Raw genomic sequence first — 19,872 nt, 5'->3', positions numbered from 1 at the left:
TAGGTGGCACACGTGGACCGCCTGAGCGAGGCCACGGGCAGATGGGACTGCGAGGAGAGCAAACTGGACTGCCCTTTGAGGTTAATGCCTCACTCCCTACACGGCAGCGTGAACACAGGATCGTTGGCTTTGACTCCAAATCATGTCTACCGGTGGAACGGCCCTCACGTTTTTGTTCTTGAAACCCACGGTACGACAAACGCCGTCCGTGGCGCACGAGGACCAGCACGCTGTCGTCCGTTTCATCTCAGAAGCATGCCCTATCGCACAGATCCCACCACTGTGGAGCCATGCCAGAGGAGGCCCAGAGCTTTCGGGGTTCGAATCTGGCCTCTACCTCTCCTGAGACCTTTCGTGGCTAGCTTCCTTCTGGGAGGAAAGATGCCCATCGGCCACGCTCTCAATGGGATTTGAGTCTCATCGTTAAGCTTCAGGCATCATCCGAAAGTTGATGTCATTGACATCAAAGAAGTGTCATGGACCAGGGAAATCTCTCCTTTTCCCATGTTACTGAATGTCATCCCAACGCCATCAGCTCACTTAGCACCCCTCCTGTCCAAGAATCTCCAAGGGGTCCTGACGTGAAATCCAGGACGACTGGTACTGGGAAGCTATGGAAGACATGGCCTTTCAATCACTTCTTGGCCTCGCCTGCTCTGAAGCCTGTGTCCCTTGTGCCTTTCTCTTCAGGGTCAAGAGAAGGACGACGACAACAACAACATCATCAAGAGCAAGCACAAAAGATGGAAAACCCTGCTGAATACGGGTATACGTGCTATCACCAGTCGACAGAACGGGTCAGATGTCTGCCAGTCTGGACGCTATTGGACTGAGCAGCACTGCCTGAAACCAGTTGCTTAGGCGTCGACGGGCTCCGTTGTTGGGAACTGGCTTTACCTGGTGTGTGGCCAGGGCTACTGGTGAAGGCGGGGCCCGCTCCAGTGCTGCCTAGGCTGCCAGCATTGAGGGTCGTGGAAACCGGACGTCCAGCAACACCTGAGAAAACCGTAGAATGAACTGCTCATTTCAAACACACTTGCCCTTTTTCGCCCAAAGGGGAATGGACCTCTCCCGCCAGTCGCCCCCGCCCCCGAGGAAATGGAATCGACGTTCTTCCAGCGACTTGCTGTCCAGACTTCCCGGAGATTTTGTTCTAATATAACTCTGCTCCGCTTTTTGTTATCATCCTTGCTACTTCCTTCTTGGGGTGGTTGCGGCCTTCTTTGCCACACTCGTACTTTCCACATCTCCAACTGGGTCATCTTACGTCTTCCTCTACATATCACCGTGACCTTGCATCCAAAGAAATGGAACCTCCCGCCCTCATCACACTATCCCTCAGGGATGCTAGGAACAATGAGGAAATGACAGGATGGAGCTCATGGCACCCTTCCACTTAAAAAACCTACGAGGTCAAAATATGTCCTTAGACAGAAGCACCTTTCCTCTTAGGCTAGTCTACCTTTTTTAAAATTGTTTTTTTTTTTCTTTAACCTGTGGAGTGTGATGCTCCTGAGTTCTGTCAGAGAGACGATATTCTTGTGAAACGGGATGGAGGAAAGTCGAAGGGGACCCCCTACTTAAGCCCGTCGCTCTAACCTGGTCCAAACCAAGTGAAATTTAAGTCTTTGGAAATAAGATTTGATAACCATAGTCAAAGCTCTGTAAATTCCTTCTTTGCTGGTCTTTCTCCAAAGCCATACTCTCATACAAATTCTGTCTCAAAAACCCGAATTTCACAACATTTTCAGCCTGAGCCTTTTTTTCTTTTTTTCTATCCTTTTTCTTCTTCTTCTTCTTCTTCTTCTTCTTCTTCTTCTTCTTCTTCTTCTTCTTCTTCTTGTTCTTCTTCTTGTTCTTCTTCTTGTTCTTCTTCTTCTTCTTCTTCTTCTTCTTCTTCTTGTTCTTCTTCTTCTTCTTCTTCTTCTTCTTCTTCTTCTTCCTCTTCATCTTTTTTTTCTTTTTTTCGTAGTCCCCAATAAATTTTTGGCATAATATACTCACCTGTAGTAGAACGTTCAGTCTGGAGACCTCGAGCTGTTCCTGAGGAGAAAGAAAGAAATGAGGGGCCACTTGCGGACTCAGTCACTTAAGCCTCTGTGTTAAGGCTCTGCTCCTGATCGCAGGGTTGTGGGATGTAACCGGGGGTTGGGCTCCCAGCTGGGTGTGGAGACGGCTTCGGATGCTCTCTCCCCCTCTCCCTCTGCCCATCTTGCTCGTTCACCACAAAGGGAAAAACAAAACAAAACAAAAGAAAACCAAAAGGAAGAACAGAATGGGCCTCATGAAAAGTAAGTGATTTCTGCAAGATGGCTCTGGTCACTGACAAGGCTGGGACTGAAATCCAAGCCATCCAGTCCCTCTGACCATAAGTCATAGGGCGTTTTCAGGTAATGCTGCCTCTGTGAATCATGTACCGCCTCTTGTAGTTTTGGGAGCACCCAGGCTTCCTAGTGATGGAAATGCCATACTTGAGACCAGAGAAACAGAGAAGAGAACATGACGTGAGTACTACCGTGTCCTTTTTGGAATGCTTCACACCATCGCTATGATCCATGTGTTAAGTAGTGCGAGAGAAGTTGATGTGAGCATTCGCAAAGGTAGTGTCATGCTTGAATTGACAAGTCTTACCCAGTCCGGGCCAGGCACACTCCACCAACAGACCAATACAGATCTCATCTTTTCCCACCAATCCCAAGCTGACGGGACATGGAATGGACACGTCTTGCTCATCGGCATGGAAGGGTCATGTAGAAAGACTCTTTGACCCTGACCCCCAGAGACTCCCCAGGGGACAATGATGCGGCAGGATAGACCCTGATCCTCTCGACCATTTCCGTGCCGATTCCAGTTCCCTGGAGAAAGGTCACCTCTGGGGCATTTCAGTGATTCTCATCTGAGCTCCTTCCAATTGGACACAACCACCCTTCATTCAAGGCAGCCTCTTCCCGTGGGACACAATCAACTCTTCTGCAAAATGGCCACGTCTAAACGGGTTCTGAGCCACACCGGGTGAAGGGGAACACAGTGGCTCACCACACATGGTAGAGGACACATTGCAAATGTCTGTAGCGTATGAGTGAGAAAACACACGTCTAGGGCTTTCCTGGTGAAGGGTGGGGCTAAAACGAGGCAATGGGCTCCGCTTCTCTCTCCCTCTCTTTCTCTTTTTGTGTGGTGTTTTGGAGATGGGGATGGCGGGGACCCATCTTGAATCCGGGCCCTCGAGTCTCTTGAAACCCGTCACAGATGGGAGTACAATGAATTTTCTAGCTACTACGAAGGCGGCGTGAGCCCTCAGAGGATCCCTTTTGCTTGGACGGAAACGAACACTGTTTGGCCATTCTTGCAGTGCACATTCTAGTGTTCTTCAATATAATTGCCTGCAAGGTCAGCTTCAGAAGGATCCATACCATGCTCCCTCCAAGCCTCCAGCTCCTTGGCTGAAATCGAAAGGCGTGTACACAGTGGATGATGCTCCCTCAAAAGGTTAGTGGCCAGAGAGGGCCTTTGACTGAGCACTTCCTGGGTCTTACACTAGGCGGCACTAGCACAGGGAGTCTGTCCACAGGTCCCATAAGGGAGGGGTATGTCCTTCCCCCTCCACGAAGGAAGGAGAAAACTGATGTGGGAAGCATGCGAAGCCTTCAACTAGGGGCAGTACAGCTGGGAAGGAGAACAGAAGGGATTCCACTTCTTTCGTTTTCGGCCTCGACAGCATACCTAGCCTGATGCCCTTACTTCCCTGCCGCCATGGATGCGCTCTTAGAATAAAGTCCTGCTGCCCACACAATTCCTACAGAACCTCTAGCTGTGCCCGTCTGACACTCTGACTTTGGGACAAGAGGCAAAATGCATTAGAAGACCTCACGTCGTGATGTGCCAGAAACCCCCCTGGGACGTACAAAAGCCCTGGCCTCGGAAAGACATTCTCAACCCGCTCCCACCAGCCTTTCAGTGCTTGGGACTCCAGGGCTCTCACCGGCTGCTGATCCCCTGCTCCCGCTCCAAACCCACACTACCTCTCTACTAGGAGCTTTGGTGGAGCAGAACACACTGTGTTGCCCTCTGCTTTCAAAGCACTTTCCGGACACTGGCTCGTGGAGCAGCTGCACGCACGTGTTCCTGTCGGGCCTCCGCACTCACTTGGAGCCAGACGGGCTAAAGCATGACCCCATGCCCATCCAGACTCAGGCTCAGAAGCCCAGAGGCCCGAATCTGGGGAGTCTGACCACACGCCGCTCCCCTATCCATCACGTCTGCGCAGAGGCTCGAGAAACACTGCCGAGATGAACAAACCAGGACAGGGGGCCGCCCAAGAGGATGGGCAGTACCAGCTGGCTAGGATCCCCTCCCTCAGAAGCCACCGGCAGCTTCCCGCACGTCAGGAAGCAGATGCTTTCCACCTTGTATTTCCATACCTGCTCTGTCTCCCAAGGTTGTGCCTGGGCCAGCTGAATCTCCACTTGTCTTCTCACTCCCTGCGGCTGTGGTGAAGCCCTCTGTACCTTCCGGGGTCCCTGACACAACAACGGGGAAACGGTTTGACTCCTACACATGCAGGGTTCTGCATGTCCCTCTTCCCAGACAGGACAGAAGTCAGGCTTCCCACACAACAGCAGCTTTCAAGGACTCCGAGGGTGTCTGCAGCTACATAGCTAGTATCAGTCTCACATCACACACAGCTCAATCGTGAGTTCGCCCTGTGTCACGTTCAATGCCACCACATAGGTGCTAAAGGGCCAATCCTGACTTGTCTGATTTCCCTGTGCTGGGCTCTCCTGCGCTGGGTTCCAGGGGCGTGCTGGGTTCTTTACCTCCTCTGGCGGCTGCAGTCGGGCTGCCGGTTCCTCCTGAAAAGAGACAGCACACTCCACGTTACCCTGGGCAGAAATCAGTGCACTTGCTCTGACAGAAGCCATCCCCCGCAGGCGCTCTTAGGGGTCCCACGGAGCAGCCGGGGCCCAGGGGCCTGCTCCACGTCACCCAGGTAGTGGGCAGCAGATCCAGGAGCCGAACCCTGCCAGCCTCACCCTGGACTGTCGACTCTCATGCCGTTCCTCAGGGCACGTGTGCTGTTCTACGATTTCCAAGCGGCCCTGGTGGGAGGCCGTCTTTGGGGAAGGGCCGTACACATCCAGAAAGGACATTTGACACCGCAAGCCCAAAGAAACCGTCAGCTTTTCCTCAACAGAGGGAAAAGCCACGCGACAAATTGCTACTCCCCTCGTAGCACAGCATGGAGCAGGAGCGAACGGTTCCGGGTGGCCCTCCTTTGTGGACCCAACACTGAGGAGCCCTGCTCCAAGCCCCTGTCCCGTCGACCGCCTGGCTGCCACAAGACCGAGCTGAAGCCCTTGCCATCATGCCCCAAGAATGCTGGCCTTGATTTGTGAACATAGACACTACATGCTCAGTCCCCTCACCCTTCAGCAAATTCCCGACTCTAACGGCATGCAGAACGCGCTGCGTACGTTGGGCTGCCGCAGATTCGATCCTTCACCCTACCAAAGGATCAGTGTGCTGGCAACGTTCTGTCCAGAAAGGATCAGCCTCCGAAATCTGACATCAGAAATCGGGCGAGGCCAACACAAATGTAGCTGAGGATCACTGGGCCATGGGTCCACAGATCAACACACCAAGTCAAAGCCCACTGTGCATACTAAAGAAATGATGCCTCATGGCCCGGGACGGACTTTTGGTTCCTGCTGAAAGCGACCAGAACTCCGGAGGGCTTTGAAGACGTGGAGAGAGACGGGGTGTCAAGCTGAGTTTCGGGAAGTCCCCTGTGGTGGGGTATAGACTAAGGGTTCTTCGGGGGGACCTGGCGAAAGTCTGGAAATGGACTCAACGGTGACAGGCTTTGCGGCCTTCGACTGCCTGTTCCGACCATTTGCTGGGCCCCTCTGGCACAGTGTCTGTTGCTAGGCTCGGGGGCAGGAACACTGGCATTTCTGCAAAGATCCCTGGAGAGGGGGATGCTGTTGGTCTGGCAACCATTCTTTGAACAGCTCCGGCTTTGAGGAAGATGAGCTACGTTGGACAACCGCGGGTGTTAGGTGGCACACGTGGACCGCCTGAGCGAGGCCACGGGCAGATGGGACTGCGAGGAGAGCAAACTGGACTGCCCTTTGAGGTTAATGCCTCACTCCCTACACGGCAGCGTGAACACAGGATCGTTGGCTTTGACTCCAAATCATGTCTACCGGTGGAACGGCCCTCACGTTTTTGTTCTTGAAACCCACGGTACGACAAACGCCGTCCGTGGCGCACGAGGACCAGCACGCTGTCGTCCGTTTCATCTCAGAAGCATGCCCTATCGCACAGATCCCACCACTGTGGAGCCATGCCAGAGGAGGCCCAGAGCTTTCGGGGTTCGAATCTGGCCTCTACCTCTCCTGAGACCTTTCGTGGCTAGCTTCCTTCTGGGAGGAAAGATGCCCATCGGCCACGCTCTCAATGGGATTTGAGTCTCATCGTTAAGCTTCAGGCATCATCTGAAAGTTGATGTCATTGACATCAAAGAAGTGTCATGGACCAGGGAAATCTCTCCTTTTCCCATGTTACTGAATGTCATCCCAACGCCATCAGCTCACTTAGCACCCCTCCTGTCCAAGAATCTCCAAGGGGTCCTGACGTGAAATCCAGGACGACTGGTACTGGGAAGCTATGGAAGACATGGCCTTTCAATCACTTCTTGGCCTCGCCTGCTCTGAAGCCTGTGTCCCTTGTGCCTTTCTCTTCAGGGTCAAGAGAAGGACGACGACAACAACAACATCATCAAGAGCAAGCACAAAAGATGGAAAACCCTGCTGAATACGGGTATACGTGCTATCACCAGTCGACAGAACGGGTCAGATGTCTGCCAGTCTGGACGCTATTGGACTGAGCAGCACTGCCTGAAACCAGTTGCTTAGGCGTCGACGGGCTCCGTTGTTGGGAACTGGCTTTACCTGGTGTGTGGCCAGGGCTACTGGTGAAGGCAGGGCCCGCTCCAGTGCTGCCTAGGCTGCCAGCATTGAGGGTCGTGGAAACCGGACGTCCAGCAACACCTGAGAAAACCGTAGAATGAACTGCTCATTTCAAACACACTTGCCCTTTTTCGCCCAAAGGGGAATGGACCTCTCCCGCCCGTCGCCCCCGCCCCCGAGGAAATGGAATCGACGTTCTTCCAGCGACTTGCTGTCCAGACTTCCCGGAGATTTTGTTCTAATATAACTCTGCTCCGCTTTTTGTTATCATCCTTGCTACTTCCTTCTTGGGGTGGTTGCGGCCTTCTTTGCCACACTCGTACTTTCCACATCTCCAACTGGGTCATCTTACGTCTTCCTCTACATATCACCGTGACCTTGCATCCAAAGAAATGGAACCTCCCGCCCTCATCACACTATCCCTCAGGGATGCTAGGAACAATGAGGAAATGACAGGATGGAGCTCATGGCACCCTTCCACTTAAAACACCTACGAGGTCAAAATATGTCCTTAGACAGAGGCACCTTTCCTCTTAGGCTAGTCTACCTTTTTTAAAATTGTTTTTTTTTTTTTCTTTAACCTGTGGAGTGTGATGCTCCTGAGTTCTGTCAGAGAGACGATATTCTTGTGAAACGGGATGGAGGAAAGTCGAAGGGGACCCCCTACTTAAGCCCGTCGCTCTAACCTGGTCCAAACCAAGTGAAATTTAAGTCTTTGGAAATAAGATTTGATAACCATAGTCAAAGCTCTGTAAATTCCTTCTTTGCCGGTCTTTCTCCAAAGCCATACTCTCATACAAATTCTGTCTCAAAAACCCGAATTTCACAACATTTTCAGCCTGAGCCTTTTTTTCTTTTTTTCTATCCTTTTTCTTCTTCTTCTTCTTCTTGCTCTTCTTGTTCTTGTTCTTGTTCTTCTTCTTGTTCTTCTTCTTGTTCTTCTTCTTCTTCTTCTTCTTCTTCTTCTTCTTCTTCTTCTTCTTCTTCTTCTTCTTCTTCTTCTTCTTCTTCCTCTTCGTCTTTTTTTTTCTTTTTTTCGTAGTCCCCAATAAATTTTTGGCATAATATACTCACCTGTAGTAGAACGTTCAGTCTGGAGACCTCGAGCTGTTCCTGAGGAGAAAGAAAGAAATGAGGGGCCACTTGCGGACTCAGTCACTTAAGCCTCTGTGTTAAGGCTCTGCTCCTGATCGCAGGGTTGTGGGATGTAACCGGGGGTTGGGCTCCCAGCTGGGTGTGGAGACGGCTTCGGATGCTCTCTCCCCCTCTCCCTCTGCCCATCTTGCTCGTTCACCACAAAGGGAAAAACAAAACAAAACAAAAGAAAACCAAAAGGAAGAACAGAATGGGCCTCATGAAAAGTAAGTGATTTCTGCAAGATGGCTCTGGTCACTGACAAGGCTGGGACTGAAATCCAAGCCATCCAGTCCCTCTGACCATAAGTCATAGGGCGTTTTCAGGTAATGCTGCCTCTGTGAATCATGTACCGCCTCTTGTAGTTTTGGGAGCACCCAGGCTTCCTAGTGATGGAAATGCCATACTTGAGACCAGAGAAACAGAGAAGAGAACATGACGTGAGTACTACCGTGTCCTTTTTGGAATGCTTCACACCATCGCTATGATCCATGTGTTAAGTAGTGCGAGAGAAGTTGATGTGAGCATTCGCAAAGGTAGTGTCATGCTTGAATTGACAAGTCTTACCCAGTCCGGGCCAGGCACACTCCACCAACAGACCAATACAGATCTCATCTTTTCCCACCAATCCCAAGCTGACGGGACATGGAATGGACACGTCTTGCTCATCGGCATGGAAGGGTCATGTAGAAAGACTCTTTGACCCTGACCCCCAGAGACTCCCCAGGGGACAATGATGCGGCAGGATAGACCCTGATCCTCTCGACCATTTCCGTGCCGATTCCAGTTCCCTGGAGAAAGGTCACCTCTGGGGCATTTCAGTGATTCTCATCTGAGCTCCTTCCAATTGGACACAACCACCCTTCATTCAAGGCAGCCTCTTCCCGTGGGACACAATCAACTCTTCTGCAAAATGGCCACGTCTAAACGGGTTCTGAGCCACACCGGGTGAAGGGGAACACAGTGGCTCACCACACATGGTAGAGGACACATCGCAAATGTCTGTAGCGTATGAGTGAGAAAACACACGTCTAGGGCTTTCCTGGTGAAGGGTGGGGCTAAAACGAGGCAATGGGCTCCGCTTCTCTCTCCCTCTCTTTCTCTTTTTGTGTGGTGTTTTGGAGATGGGGATGGCGGGGACCCATCTTGAATCCGGGCCCTCGAGTCTCTTGAAACCCGTCACAGATGGGAGTACAATGAATTTTCTAGCTACTACGAAGGCGGCGTGAGCCCTCAGAGGATCCCTTTTGCTTGGACGGAAACGAACACTGTTTGGCCATTCTTGCAGTGCACATTCTAGTGTTCTTCAGTATAATTGCCTGCAAGGTCAGCTTCAGAAGGATCCATACCATGCTCCCTCCAAGCCTCCAGCTCCTTGGCTGAAATCGAAAGGCGTGTACACAGTGGATGATGCTCCCTCAAAAGGTTAGTGGCCAGAGAGGGCCTTGGACTGAGCACTTCCTGCGTCTTACACTAGGCGGCACTAGCACAGGGAGTCTGTCCACAGGTCCCATAAGGGAGGGGTATGTCCTTCCCCCTCCACGAAGGAAGGAGAAAACTGATGTGGGAAGCATGCGAAGCCTTCAACTAGGGGCAGTCAGCTGGGAAGGAGAACAGAAGGGATTCCACTTCTTTCGTTTTCGGCCTCGACAGCATACCTAGCCTGATGCCCTTACTTCCCTGCCGCCATGGATGCGCTCTTAGAATAAAGTCCTGCTGCCCACACAATTCCTACAGAACCTCTAGCTGTGCCCGTCTGACACTCTGACTTTGGGACAAGAGGCAAAATGCATTAGAAGACCTCACGTCGTGATGTGCCAGAAACCCCCCTGAAACGTACAAAAGCCCTGGCCTCGGAAAGACATTCTCAACCCGCTCCCACCAGCCTTTCAGTGCTTGGGACTCCAGGGCTCTCACCGGCTGCTGATCCCCTGCTCCCGCTCCAAACCCACACTACCTCTCTACTAGGAGCTTTGGTGGAGCAGAACACACTGTGTTGCCCTCTGCTTTCAAAGCACTTTCCGGACACTGGCTCGTGGAGCAGCTGCACGCACGTGTTCCTGTCGGGCCTCCGCACTCACTTGGAGCCAGACGGGCTAAAGCATGACCCCATGCCCATCCAGACTCAGGCTCAGAAGCCCAGAGGCCCGAATCTGGGGAGTCTGACCACACGCCGCTCCCCTATCCATCACGTCTGCGCAGAGGCTCGAGAAACACTGCCGAGATGAACAAACCAGGACAGGGGGCCGCCCAAGAGGATGGGCAGTACCAGCTGGCTAGGATCCCCTCCCTCAGAAGCCACCGGCAGCTTCCCGCACGTCAGGAAGCAGATGCTTTCCACCTTGTATTTCCATACCTGCTCTGTCTCCCAAGGTTGTGCCTGGGCCAGCTGAATCTCCACTTGTCTTCTCACTCCCTGCGGCTGTGGTGAAGCCCTCTGTACCTTCCGGGGTCCCTGACACAACAACGGGGAAACGGTTTGACTCCTACACATGCAGGGTTCTGCATGTCCCTCTTCCCAGACAGGACAGAAGTCAGGCTTCCCACACAACAGCAGCTTTCAAGGACTCCGAGGGTGTCTGCAGCTACATAGCTAGTATCAGTCTCACATCACACACAGCTCAATCGTGAGTTCGCCCTGTGTCACGTTCAATGCCACCACATAGGTGCTAAAGGGCCAATCCTGACTTGTCTGATTTCCCTGTGCTGGGCTCTCCTGCGCTGGGTTCCAGGGGCGTGCTGGGTTCTTTACCTCCTCTGGCGGCTGCAGTCGGGCTGCCGGTTCCTCCTGAAAAGAGACAGCACACTCCACGTTACCCTGGGCAGAAATCAGTGCACTTGCTATGACAGAAGCCATCCCCCGCAGGCGCTCTTAGGGGTCCCACGGAGCAGCCGGGGCCCAGGGGCCTGCTCCACGTCACCCAGGTAGTGGGCAGCAGATCCAGGAGCCGAACCCTGCCAGCCTCACCCTGGACTGTCGACTCTCATGCCGTTCCTCAGGGCACGTGTGCTGTTCTACGATTTCCAAGCGGCCCTGGTGGGAGGCCGTCTTTGGGGAAGGGCCGTACACATCCAGAAAGGACATTTGACACCGCAAGCCCAAAGAAACCGTCAGCTTTTCCTCAACAGAGGGAAAAGCCACGCGACAAATTGCTACTCCCCTCGTAGCACAGCATGGAGCAGGAGCGAACGGTTCCGGGTGGCCCTCCTTTGTGGACCCAACACTGAGGAGCCCTGCTCCAAGCCCCTGTCCCGTCGACCGCCTGGCTGCCACAAGACCGAGCTGAAGCCCTTGCCATCATGCCCCAAGAATGCTGGCCTTGATTTGTGAACATAGACACTACATGCTCAGTCCCCTCACCCTTCAGCAAATTCCCGACTCTAACGGCATGCAGAACGCGCTGCGTACGTTGGGCTGCCGCAGATTCGATCCTTCACCCTACCAAAGGATCATGTGCTGGCAACGTTCTGTCCAGAAAGGATCAGCCTCCGAAATCTGACATCAGAAATCGGGCGAGGCCAACACAAATGTAGCTGAGGATCACTGGGCCATGGGTCCACAGATCAACACACCAAGTCAAAGCCCACTGTGCATACTAAAGAAATGATGCCTCATGGTCCGGGACGGACTTTTGGTTCCTGCTGAAAGCGACCAGAACTCCGGAGGGCTTTGAAGACGTGGAGAGAGACGGGGTGTCAAGCTGAGTTTCGGGAAGTCCCCTGTGGTGGGGTATAGACTAAGGGTTCTTCGGGGGGACCTGGCGAAAGTCTGGAAATGGTCTCAACGGTGACAGGCTTTGCGGCCTTCGACTGCCTGTTCCGACCATTTGCTGGGCCCCTCTGGCACAGTGTCTGTTGCTAGGCTCGGGGGCAGGAACACTGGCATTTCTGCAAAGATCCCTGGAGAGGGGGATGCTGTTGGTCTGGCAACCATTCTTTGAACAGCTCCGGCTTTGAGGAAGATGAGCTACGTTGGACAACCGCGGGTGTTAGGTGGCACACGTGGACCGCCTGAGCGAGGCCACGGGCAGATGGGACTGCGAGGAGAGCAAACTGGACTGCCCTTTGAGGTTAATGCCTCACTCCCTACACGGCAGCGTGAACACAGGATCGTTGGCTTTGACTCCAAATCATGTCTACCGGTGGAACGGCCCTCACGTTTTTGTTCTTGAAACCCACGGTACGACAAACGCCGTCCGTGGCGCACGAGGACCAGCACGCTGTCGTCCGTTTCATCTCAGAAGCATGCCCTATCGCACAGATCCCACCACTGTGGAGCCATGCCAGAGGAGGCCCAGAGCTTTCGGGGTTCGAATCTGGCCTCTACCTCTCCTGAGACCTTTCGTGGCTAGCTTCCTTCTGGGAGGAAAGATTCCCATCGGCCACGCTCTCAATGGGATTTGGGTCTCATCGTTAAGCTTCAGGCATCATCTGAAAGTTGATGTCATTGACATCAAAGAAGTGTCATGGACCAGGGAAATCTCTCCTTTTCCCATGTTACTGAATGTCATCCCAACGCCATCAGCTCACTTAGCACCCCTCCTGTCCAAGAATCTCCAAAGGGTCCTGACGTGAAATCCAGGACGACTGGTACTGGGAAGCTATGGAAGACATGGCCTTTCAATCACTTCTTGGCCTCGCCTGCTCTGAAGCCTGTGTCCCTTGTGCCTTTCTCTTCAGGGTCAAGAGAAGGACGACGACAACAACAACATCATCAAGAGCAAGCACAAAAGATGGAAAACCCTGCTGAATACGGGTATACGTGCTATCACCAGTCGACAGAACGGGTCAGATGTCTGCCAGTCTGGACGCTATTGGACTGAGCAGCACTGCCTGAAACCAGTTGCTTAGGCATCGACGGGCTCCGTTGTTGGGAACTGGCTTTACCTGGTGTATGGCCAGGGCTACTGGTGAAGGCGGGGCCCGCTCCAGTGCTGCCTAGGCTGCCAGCATTGAGGGTCGTGGAAACCGGACGTCCAGCAACACCTGAGAAAACCGTAGAATGAACTGCTCATTTCAAACACACTTGCCCTTTTTCGCCCAAAGGGGAATGGACCTCTCCCGCCAGTCGCCCCCGCCCCCGAGGAAATGGAATCGACGTTCTTCCAGCGACTTGCTGTCCAGACTTCCCGGAGATTTTGTTCTAATATAACTCTGCTCCGCTTTTTGTTATCATCCTTGCTACTTCCTTCTTGGGGTGGTTGCGGCCTTCTTTGCCACACTCGTACTTTCCACATCTCCAACTGGGTCATCTTACGTCTTCCTCTACATATCACCGTGACCTTGCATCCAAAGAAATGGAACCTCCCGCCCTCATCACACTATCCCTCAGGGATGCTAGGAACAATGAGGAAATGACAGGATGGAGCTCATGGCACCCTTCCACTTAAAACACCTACGAGGTCAAAATATGTCCTTAGACAGAGGCACCTTTCCTCTTAGGCTAGTCTACCTTTTTTAAAATTGTTTTTTTTTTTTCTTTAACCTGTGGAGTGTGATGCTCCTGAGTTCTGTCAGAGAGACGATATTCTTGTGAAACGGGATGGAGGAAAGTCGAAGGGGACCCTCTACTTAAGCCCATCGCTCTAACCTGGTCCAAACCAAGTGAAATTTAAGTCTTTGGAAATAAGATTTGATAACCATAGTCAAAGCTCTGTAAATTCCTTCTTTGCCGGTCTTTCTCCAAAGCCATACTCTCATACAAATTCTGTCTCAAAAACCCGAATTTCACAACATTTTCAGCCTGAGCCTTTTTTTCTTTTATTCTATCCTTTTTCTTCTTCTTCTTCTTCTTGTTCTTCTTGTTCTTGTTCTTGTTCTTGTTCTTCTTGTTCTTCTTCTTGTTCTTCTTCTTGTTCTTCTTCTTGTTCTTCATCTTGTTCTTCTTCTTTTTCTTCTTCTTCTTCTTCTTCTTCTTCTTCTTCTTCTTCTTCTTCTTCTTCTTCCTCTTTGTCTTTTTTTTCTTTTTTTCGTAGTCCCCAATAAATTTTTGGCATAATATACTCACCTGTAGTAGAACGTTCAGTCTGGAGACCTCGAGCTGTTCCTGAGGAGAAAGAAAGAAATGAGGGGCCACTTGCGGACTCAGTCACTTAAGCCTCTGTGTTAAGGCTCTGCTCCTGATCGCAGGGTTGTGGGATGTAACCGGGGGTTGGGCTCCCAGCTGGGTGTGGAGACGGCTTCGGATGCTCTCTCCCCCTCTCCCTCTGCCCATCTTGCTCGTTCACCACAAAGGGAAAAACAAAACAAAACAAAAGAAAACCAAAAGGAAGAACAGAATGGGCCTCATGAAAAGTAAGTGATTTCTGCAAGATGGCTCTGGTCACTGACAAGGCTGGGACTGAAATCCAAGCCATCCAGTCCCTCTGACCATAAGTCATAGGGCGTTTTCAGGTAATGCTGCCTCTGTGAATCATGTACCGCCTCTTGTAGTTTTGGGAGCACCCAGGCTTCCTAGTGATGGAAATGCCATACTTGAGACCAGAGAAACAGAGAAGAGAACATGACGTGAGTACTACCGTGTCCTTTTTGGAATGCTTCACACCATCGCTATGATCCATGTGTTAAGTAGTGCGAGAGAAGTTGATGTGAGCATTCGCAAAGGTAGTGTCATGCTTGAATTGACAAGTCTTACCCAGTCCGGGCCAGGCACACTCCACCAACAGACCAATACAGATCTCATCTTTTCCCACCAATCCCAAGCTGACGGGACATGGAATGGACACGTCTTGCTCATCGGCATGGAAGGGTCATGTAGAAAGACTCTTTGACCCTGACCCCCAGAGACTCCCCAGGGGACAATGATGCGGCAGGATAGACCCTGATCCTCTCGACCATTTCCGTGCCGATTCCAGTTCCCTGGAGAAAGGTCACCTCTGGGGCATTTCAGTGATTCTCATCTGAGCTCCTTCCAATTGGACACAACCACCCTTCATTCAAGGCAGCCTCTTCCCGTGGGACACAATCAACTCTTCTGCAAAATGGCCACGTCTAAACGGGTTCTGAGCCACACCGGGTGAAGGGGAACACAGTGGCTCACCACACATGGTAGAGGACACATCGCAAATGTCTGTAGCGTATGAGTGAGAAAACACACGTCTAGGGCTTTCCTGGTGAAGGGTGGGGCTAAAACGAGGCAATGGGCTCCGCTTCTCTCTCCCTCTCTTTCTCTTTTTGTGTGGTGTTTTGGAGATGGGGATGGCGGGGACCCATCTTGAATCCGGGCCCTCGAGTCTCTTGAAACCCGTCACAGATGGGAGTACAATGAATTTTCTAGCTACTACGAAGGCGGCGTGAGCCCTCAGAGGATCCCTTTTGCTTGGACGGAAACGAACACTGTTTGGCCATTCTTGCAGTGCACATTCTAGTGTTCTTCAATATAATTGCCTGCAAGGTCAGCTTCAGAAGGATCCATACCATGCTCCCTCCAAGCCTCCAGCTCCTTGGCTGAAATCGAAAGGCGTGTACACAGTGGATGATGCTCCCTCAAAAGGTTAGTGGCCAGAGAGGGCCTTTGACTGAGCACTTCCTGGGTCTTACACTAGGCGGCACTAGCACAGGGAGTCTGTCCACAGGTCCCATAAGGGAGGGGTATGTCCTTCCCCCTCCACGAAGGAAGGAGAAAACTGATGTGGGAAGCATGCGAAGCCTTCAACTAGGGGCAGTCAGCTGGGAAGGAGAACAGAAGGGATTCCACTTCTTTCGTTTTCGGCCTCGACAGCATACCTAGCCTGATGCCCTTACTTCCCTGCCGCCATGGATGCGCTCTTAGAATGAAGTCCTGCTGCCCACACAATTCCTACAGAACCTCTAGCTGTGCCCGTCTGACACTCTGACTTTGGGGCAAGAGGCAAAATGCATTAGAAGACCTCACGTCGTGATGTGCCAGAAACCCCCCTGGGACGTACAAAAGCCCTGGCCTCGGAAAGACATTCTCAACCCGCTCCCACCAGCCTTTCAGTGCTTGGGACTCCAGGGCTCTCACCGGCTGCTGATCCCCTGCTCCCGCTCCAAACCCACACTACCTCTCTACTAGGAGCTTTGGTGGAGCAGAACACACTGTGTTGCCCTCTGCTTTCAAAGCACTTTCCGGACACTGGCTCGTGGAGCAGCTGCACGCACGTGTTCCTGTCGGGCCTCCGCACTCACTTGGAGCCAGACGGGCTAAAGCATGACCCCATGCCCATCCAGACTCAGGCTCAGAAGCCCAGAGGCCCGAATCTGGGGAGTCTGACCACACGCCGCTCCCCTATCCATCACGTCTGCGCAGAGGCTCGAGAAACACTGCCGAGATGAACAAACCAGGACAGGGGGCCGCCCAAGAGGATGGGCAGTACCAGCTGGCTAGGATCCCCTCCCTCAGAAGCCACCGGCAGCTTCCCGCACGTCAGGAAGCAGATGCTTTCCACCTTGTATTTCCATACCTGCTCTGTCTCCCAAGGTTGTGCCTGGGCCAGCTGAATCTCCACTTGTCTTCTCACTCCCTGCGGCTGTGGTGAAGCCCTCTGTACCTTCCGGGGTCCCTGACACAACAACGGGGAAACGGTTTGACTCCTACACATGCAGGGTTCTGCATGTCCCTCTTCCCAGACAGGACAGAAGTCAGGCTTCCCACACAACAGCAGCTTTCAAGGACTCCGAGGGTGTCTGCAGCTACATAGCTAGTATCAGTCTCACATCACACACAGCTCAATCGTGAGTTCGCCCTGTGTCACGTTCAATGCCACCACATAGGTGCTAAAGGGCCAATCCTGACTTGTCTGATTTCCCTGTGCTGGGCTCTCCTGCGCTGGGTTCCAGGGGCGTGCTGGGTTCTTTACCTCCTCTGGCGGCTGCAGTCGGGCTGCCGGTTCCTCCTGAAAAGAGACAGCACACTCCACGTTACCCTGGGCAGAAATCAGTGCACTTGCTCTGACAGAAGCCATCCCCCGCAGGCGCTCTTAGGGGTCCCACGGAGCAGCCGGGGCCCAGGGGCCTGCTCCACGTCACCCAGGTAGTGGGCAGCAGATCCAGGAGCCGAACCCTGCCAGCCTCACCCTGGACTGTCGACTCTCATGCCGTTCCTCAGGGCACGTGTGCTGTTCTACGATTTCCAAGCGGCCCTGGTGGGAGGCCGTCTTTGGGGAAGGGCCGTACACATCCAGAAAGGACATTTGACACCGCAAGCCCAAAGAAACCGTCAGCTTTTCCTCAACAGAGGGAAAAGCCACGCGACAAATTGCTACTCCCCTCGTAGCACAGCATGGAGCAGGAGCGAACGGTTCCGGGTGGCCCTCCTTTGTGGACCCAACACTGAGGAGCCCTGCTCCAAGCCCCTGTCCCGTCGACCGCCTGGCTGCCACAAGACCGAGCTGAAGCCCTTGCCATCATGCCCCAAGAATGCTGGCCTTGATTTGTGAACATAGACACTACATGCTCAGTCCCCTCACCCTTCAGCAAATTCCCGACTCTAACGGCATGCAGAACGCGCTGCGTACGTTGGGCTGCCGCAGATTCGATCCTTCACCCTACCAAAGGATCGTGTGCTGGCAACGTTCTGTCCAGAAAGGATCAGCCTCCGAAATCTGACATCAGAAATCGGGCGAGGCCAACACAAATGTAGCTGAGGATCACTGGGCCATGGGTCCACAGATCAACACACCAAGTCAAAGCCCACTGTGCATACTAAAGAAATGATGCCTCATGGTCCGGGACGGACTTTTGGTTCCTGCTGAAAGCGACCAGAACTCCGGAGGGCTTTGAAGACGTGGAGAGAGACGGGGTGTCAAGCTGAGTTTCGGGAAGTCCCCTGTGGTGGGGTATAGACTAAGGGTTCTTCGGGGGGACCTGGCGAAAGTCTGGAAATGGTCTCAACGGTGACAGGCTTTGCGGCCTTCGACTGCCTGTTCCGACCATTTGCTGGGCCCCTCTGGCACAGTGTCTGTTGCTAGGCTCGGGGGCAGGAACACTGGCATTTCTGCAAAGATCCCTGGAGAGGGGGATGCTGTTGGTCTGGCAACCATTCTTTGAACAGCTCCGGCTTTGAGGAAGATGAGCTACGTTGGACAACCGCGGGTGTTAGGTGGCACACGTGGACCGCCTGAGCGAGGCCACGGGCAGATGGGACTGCGAGGAGAGCAAACTGGACTGCCCTTTGAGGTTAATGCCTCACTCCCTACACGGCAGCGTGAACACAGGATCGTTGGCTTTGACTCCAAATCATGTCTACCGGTGGAACGGCCCTCACGTTTTTGTTCTTGAAACCCACGGTACGACAAACGCCGTCCGTGGCGCACGAGGACCAGCACGCTGTCGTCCGTTTCATCTCAGAAGCATGCCCTATCGCACAGATCCCACCACTGTGGAGCCATGCCAGAGGAGGCCCAGAGCTTTCGGGGTTCGAATCTGGCCTCTACCTCTCCTGAGACCTTTCGTGGCTAGCTTCCTTCTGGGAGGAAAGATGCCCATCGGCCACGCTCTCAATGGGATTTGAGTCTCATCGTTAAGCTTCAGGCATCATCTGAAAGTTGATGTCATTGACATCAAAGAAGTGTCATGGACCAGGGAAATCTCTCCTTTTCCCATGTTACTGAATGTCATCCCAACGCCATCAGCTCACTTAGCACCCCTCCTGTCCAAGAATCTCCAAGGGGTCCTGACGTGAAATCCAGGACGACTGGTACTGGGAAGCTATGGAAGACATGGCCTTTCAATCACTTCTTGGCCTCGCCTGCTCTGAAGCCTGTGTCCCTTGTGCCTTTCTCTTCAGGGTCAAGAGAAGGACGACGACAACAACAACATCATCAAGAGCAAGCACAAAAGATGGAAAACCCTGCTGAATACGGGTATACGTGCTATCACCAGTCGACAGAACGGGTCAGATGTCTGCCAGTCTGGACGCTATTGGACTGAGCAGCACTGCCTGAAACCAGTTGCTTAGGCGTCGACGGGCTCCGTTGTTGGGAACTGGCTTTACCTGGTGTGTGGCCAGGGCTACTGGTGAAGGCGGGGCCCGCTCCAGTGCTGCCTAGGCTGCCAGCATTGAGGGTCGTGGAAACCGGACGTCCAGCAACACCTGAGAAAACCGTAGAATGAACTGCTCATTTCAAACACACTTGCCCTTTTTCGCCCAAAGGGGAATGGACCTCTCCCGCCAGTCGCCCCCGCCCCCGAGGAAATGGAATCGACGTTCTTCCAGCGACTTGCTGTCCAGACTTCCCGGAGATTTTGTTCTAATATAACTCTGCTCCGCTTTTTGTTATCATCCTTGCTACTTCCTTCTTGGGGTGGTTGCGGCCTTCTTTGCCACACTCGTACTTTCCGCATCTCCAACTGGGTCATCTTACGTCTTCCTCTACATATCACCGTGACCTTGCATCCAAAGAAATGGAACCTCCCGCCCTCATCACACTATCCCTCAGGGATGCTAGGAACAATGAGGAAATGACAGGATGGAGCTCATGGCACCCTTCCACTTAAAACACCTATGAGGTCAAAATATGTCCTTAGACAGAGGCACCTTTCCTCTTAGGCTAGTCTACCTTTTTTAAAATTGTTTTTTTTTTCTTTAACCTGTGGAGTGTGATGCTCCTGAGTTCTGTCAGAGAGACGATATTCTTGTGAAACGGGATGGAGGAAAGTCGAAGGGGACCCCCTACTTAAGCCCGTCGCTCTAACCTGGTCCAAACCAAGTGAAATTTAAGTCTTTGGAAATAAGATTTGATAACCATAGTCAAAGCTCTGTAAATTCCTTCTTAGCCGGTCTTTCTCCAAAGCCATACTCTCATAC

The 19,872-nt window shown here is 52.7% G+C and overlaps 1 protein-coding gene across 31 annotated transcripts in view; it reads right to left on the bottom strand.

The window, feature by feature from the left end:
* MUC19 (mucin 19, oligomeric) overlaps window positions 1-19,872 on the bottom strand; it is a 301,846-nt gene that overhangs the window by 216,097 nt on the left and 65,877 nt on the right. For 24 of the 31 annotated variants that reach the window (XM_032347804.1, XM_032347806.1, XM_032347777.1 and 21 more), the window contains 11 exons: window positions 19,060-19,158; window positions 16,925-16,960; window positions 16,529-16,627; window positions 14,113-14,151; window positions 12,993-13,091; window positions 10,858-10,893; window positions 10,462-10,560; window positions 8,046-8,084; window positions 6,954-7,052; window positions 4,818-4,853; window positions 4,422-4,520 (listed from right to left, as the gene is read on the bottom strand). In XM_032347804.1, the coding sequence (XP_032203695.1) occupies window positions 4,422-4,520; window positions 4,818-4,853; window positions 6,954-7,052; window positions 8,046-8,084; window positions 10,462-10,560; window positions 10,858-10,893; window positions 12,993-13,091; window positions 14,113-14,151; window positions 16,529-16,627; window positions 16,925-16,960; window positions 19,060-19,158 (780 nt within the window). Of the gene's footprint in view, window positions 1-763; window positions 997-2,004; window positions 2,044-4,421; window positions 4,521-4,817; window positions 4,854-6,953; window positions 7,053-8,045; window positions 8,085-10,461; window positions 10,561-10,857; window positions 10,894-12,992; window positions 13,092-14,112; window positions 14,152-16,528; window positions 16,628-16,924; window positions 16,961-19,059; window positions 19,159-19,872 lie in introns of those variants that run through there. The other 7 variants (XM_032347789.1, XM_032347796.1, XM_032347810.1 and 4 more) reach the window with 6 other exon arrangements.

The sequence above is a fragment of the Mustela erminea genome, chromosome 6 (genome assembly GCF_009829155.1).
Source record: "Mustela erminea isolate mMusErm1 chromosome 6, mMusErm1.Pri, whole genome shotgun sequence".
NCBI classification, from domain to species: Eukaryota; Metazoa; Chordata; class Mammalia; order Carnivora; family Mustelidae; genus Mustela; species Mustela erminea.
The sequence above is the reverse complement of the archived record's forward strand: the minus strand, read 5'-3'. Positions and strand labels throughout refer to the sequence as shown.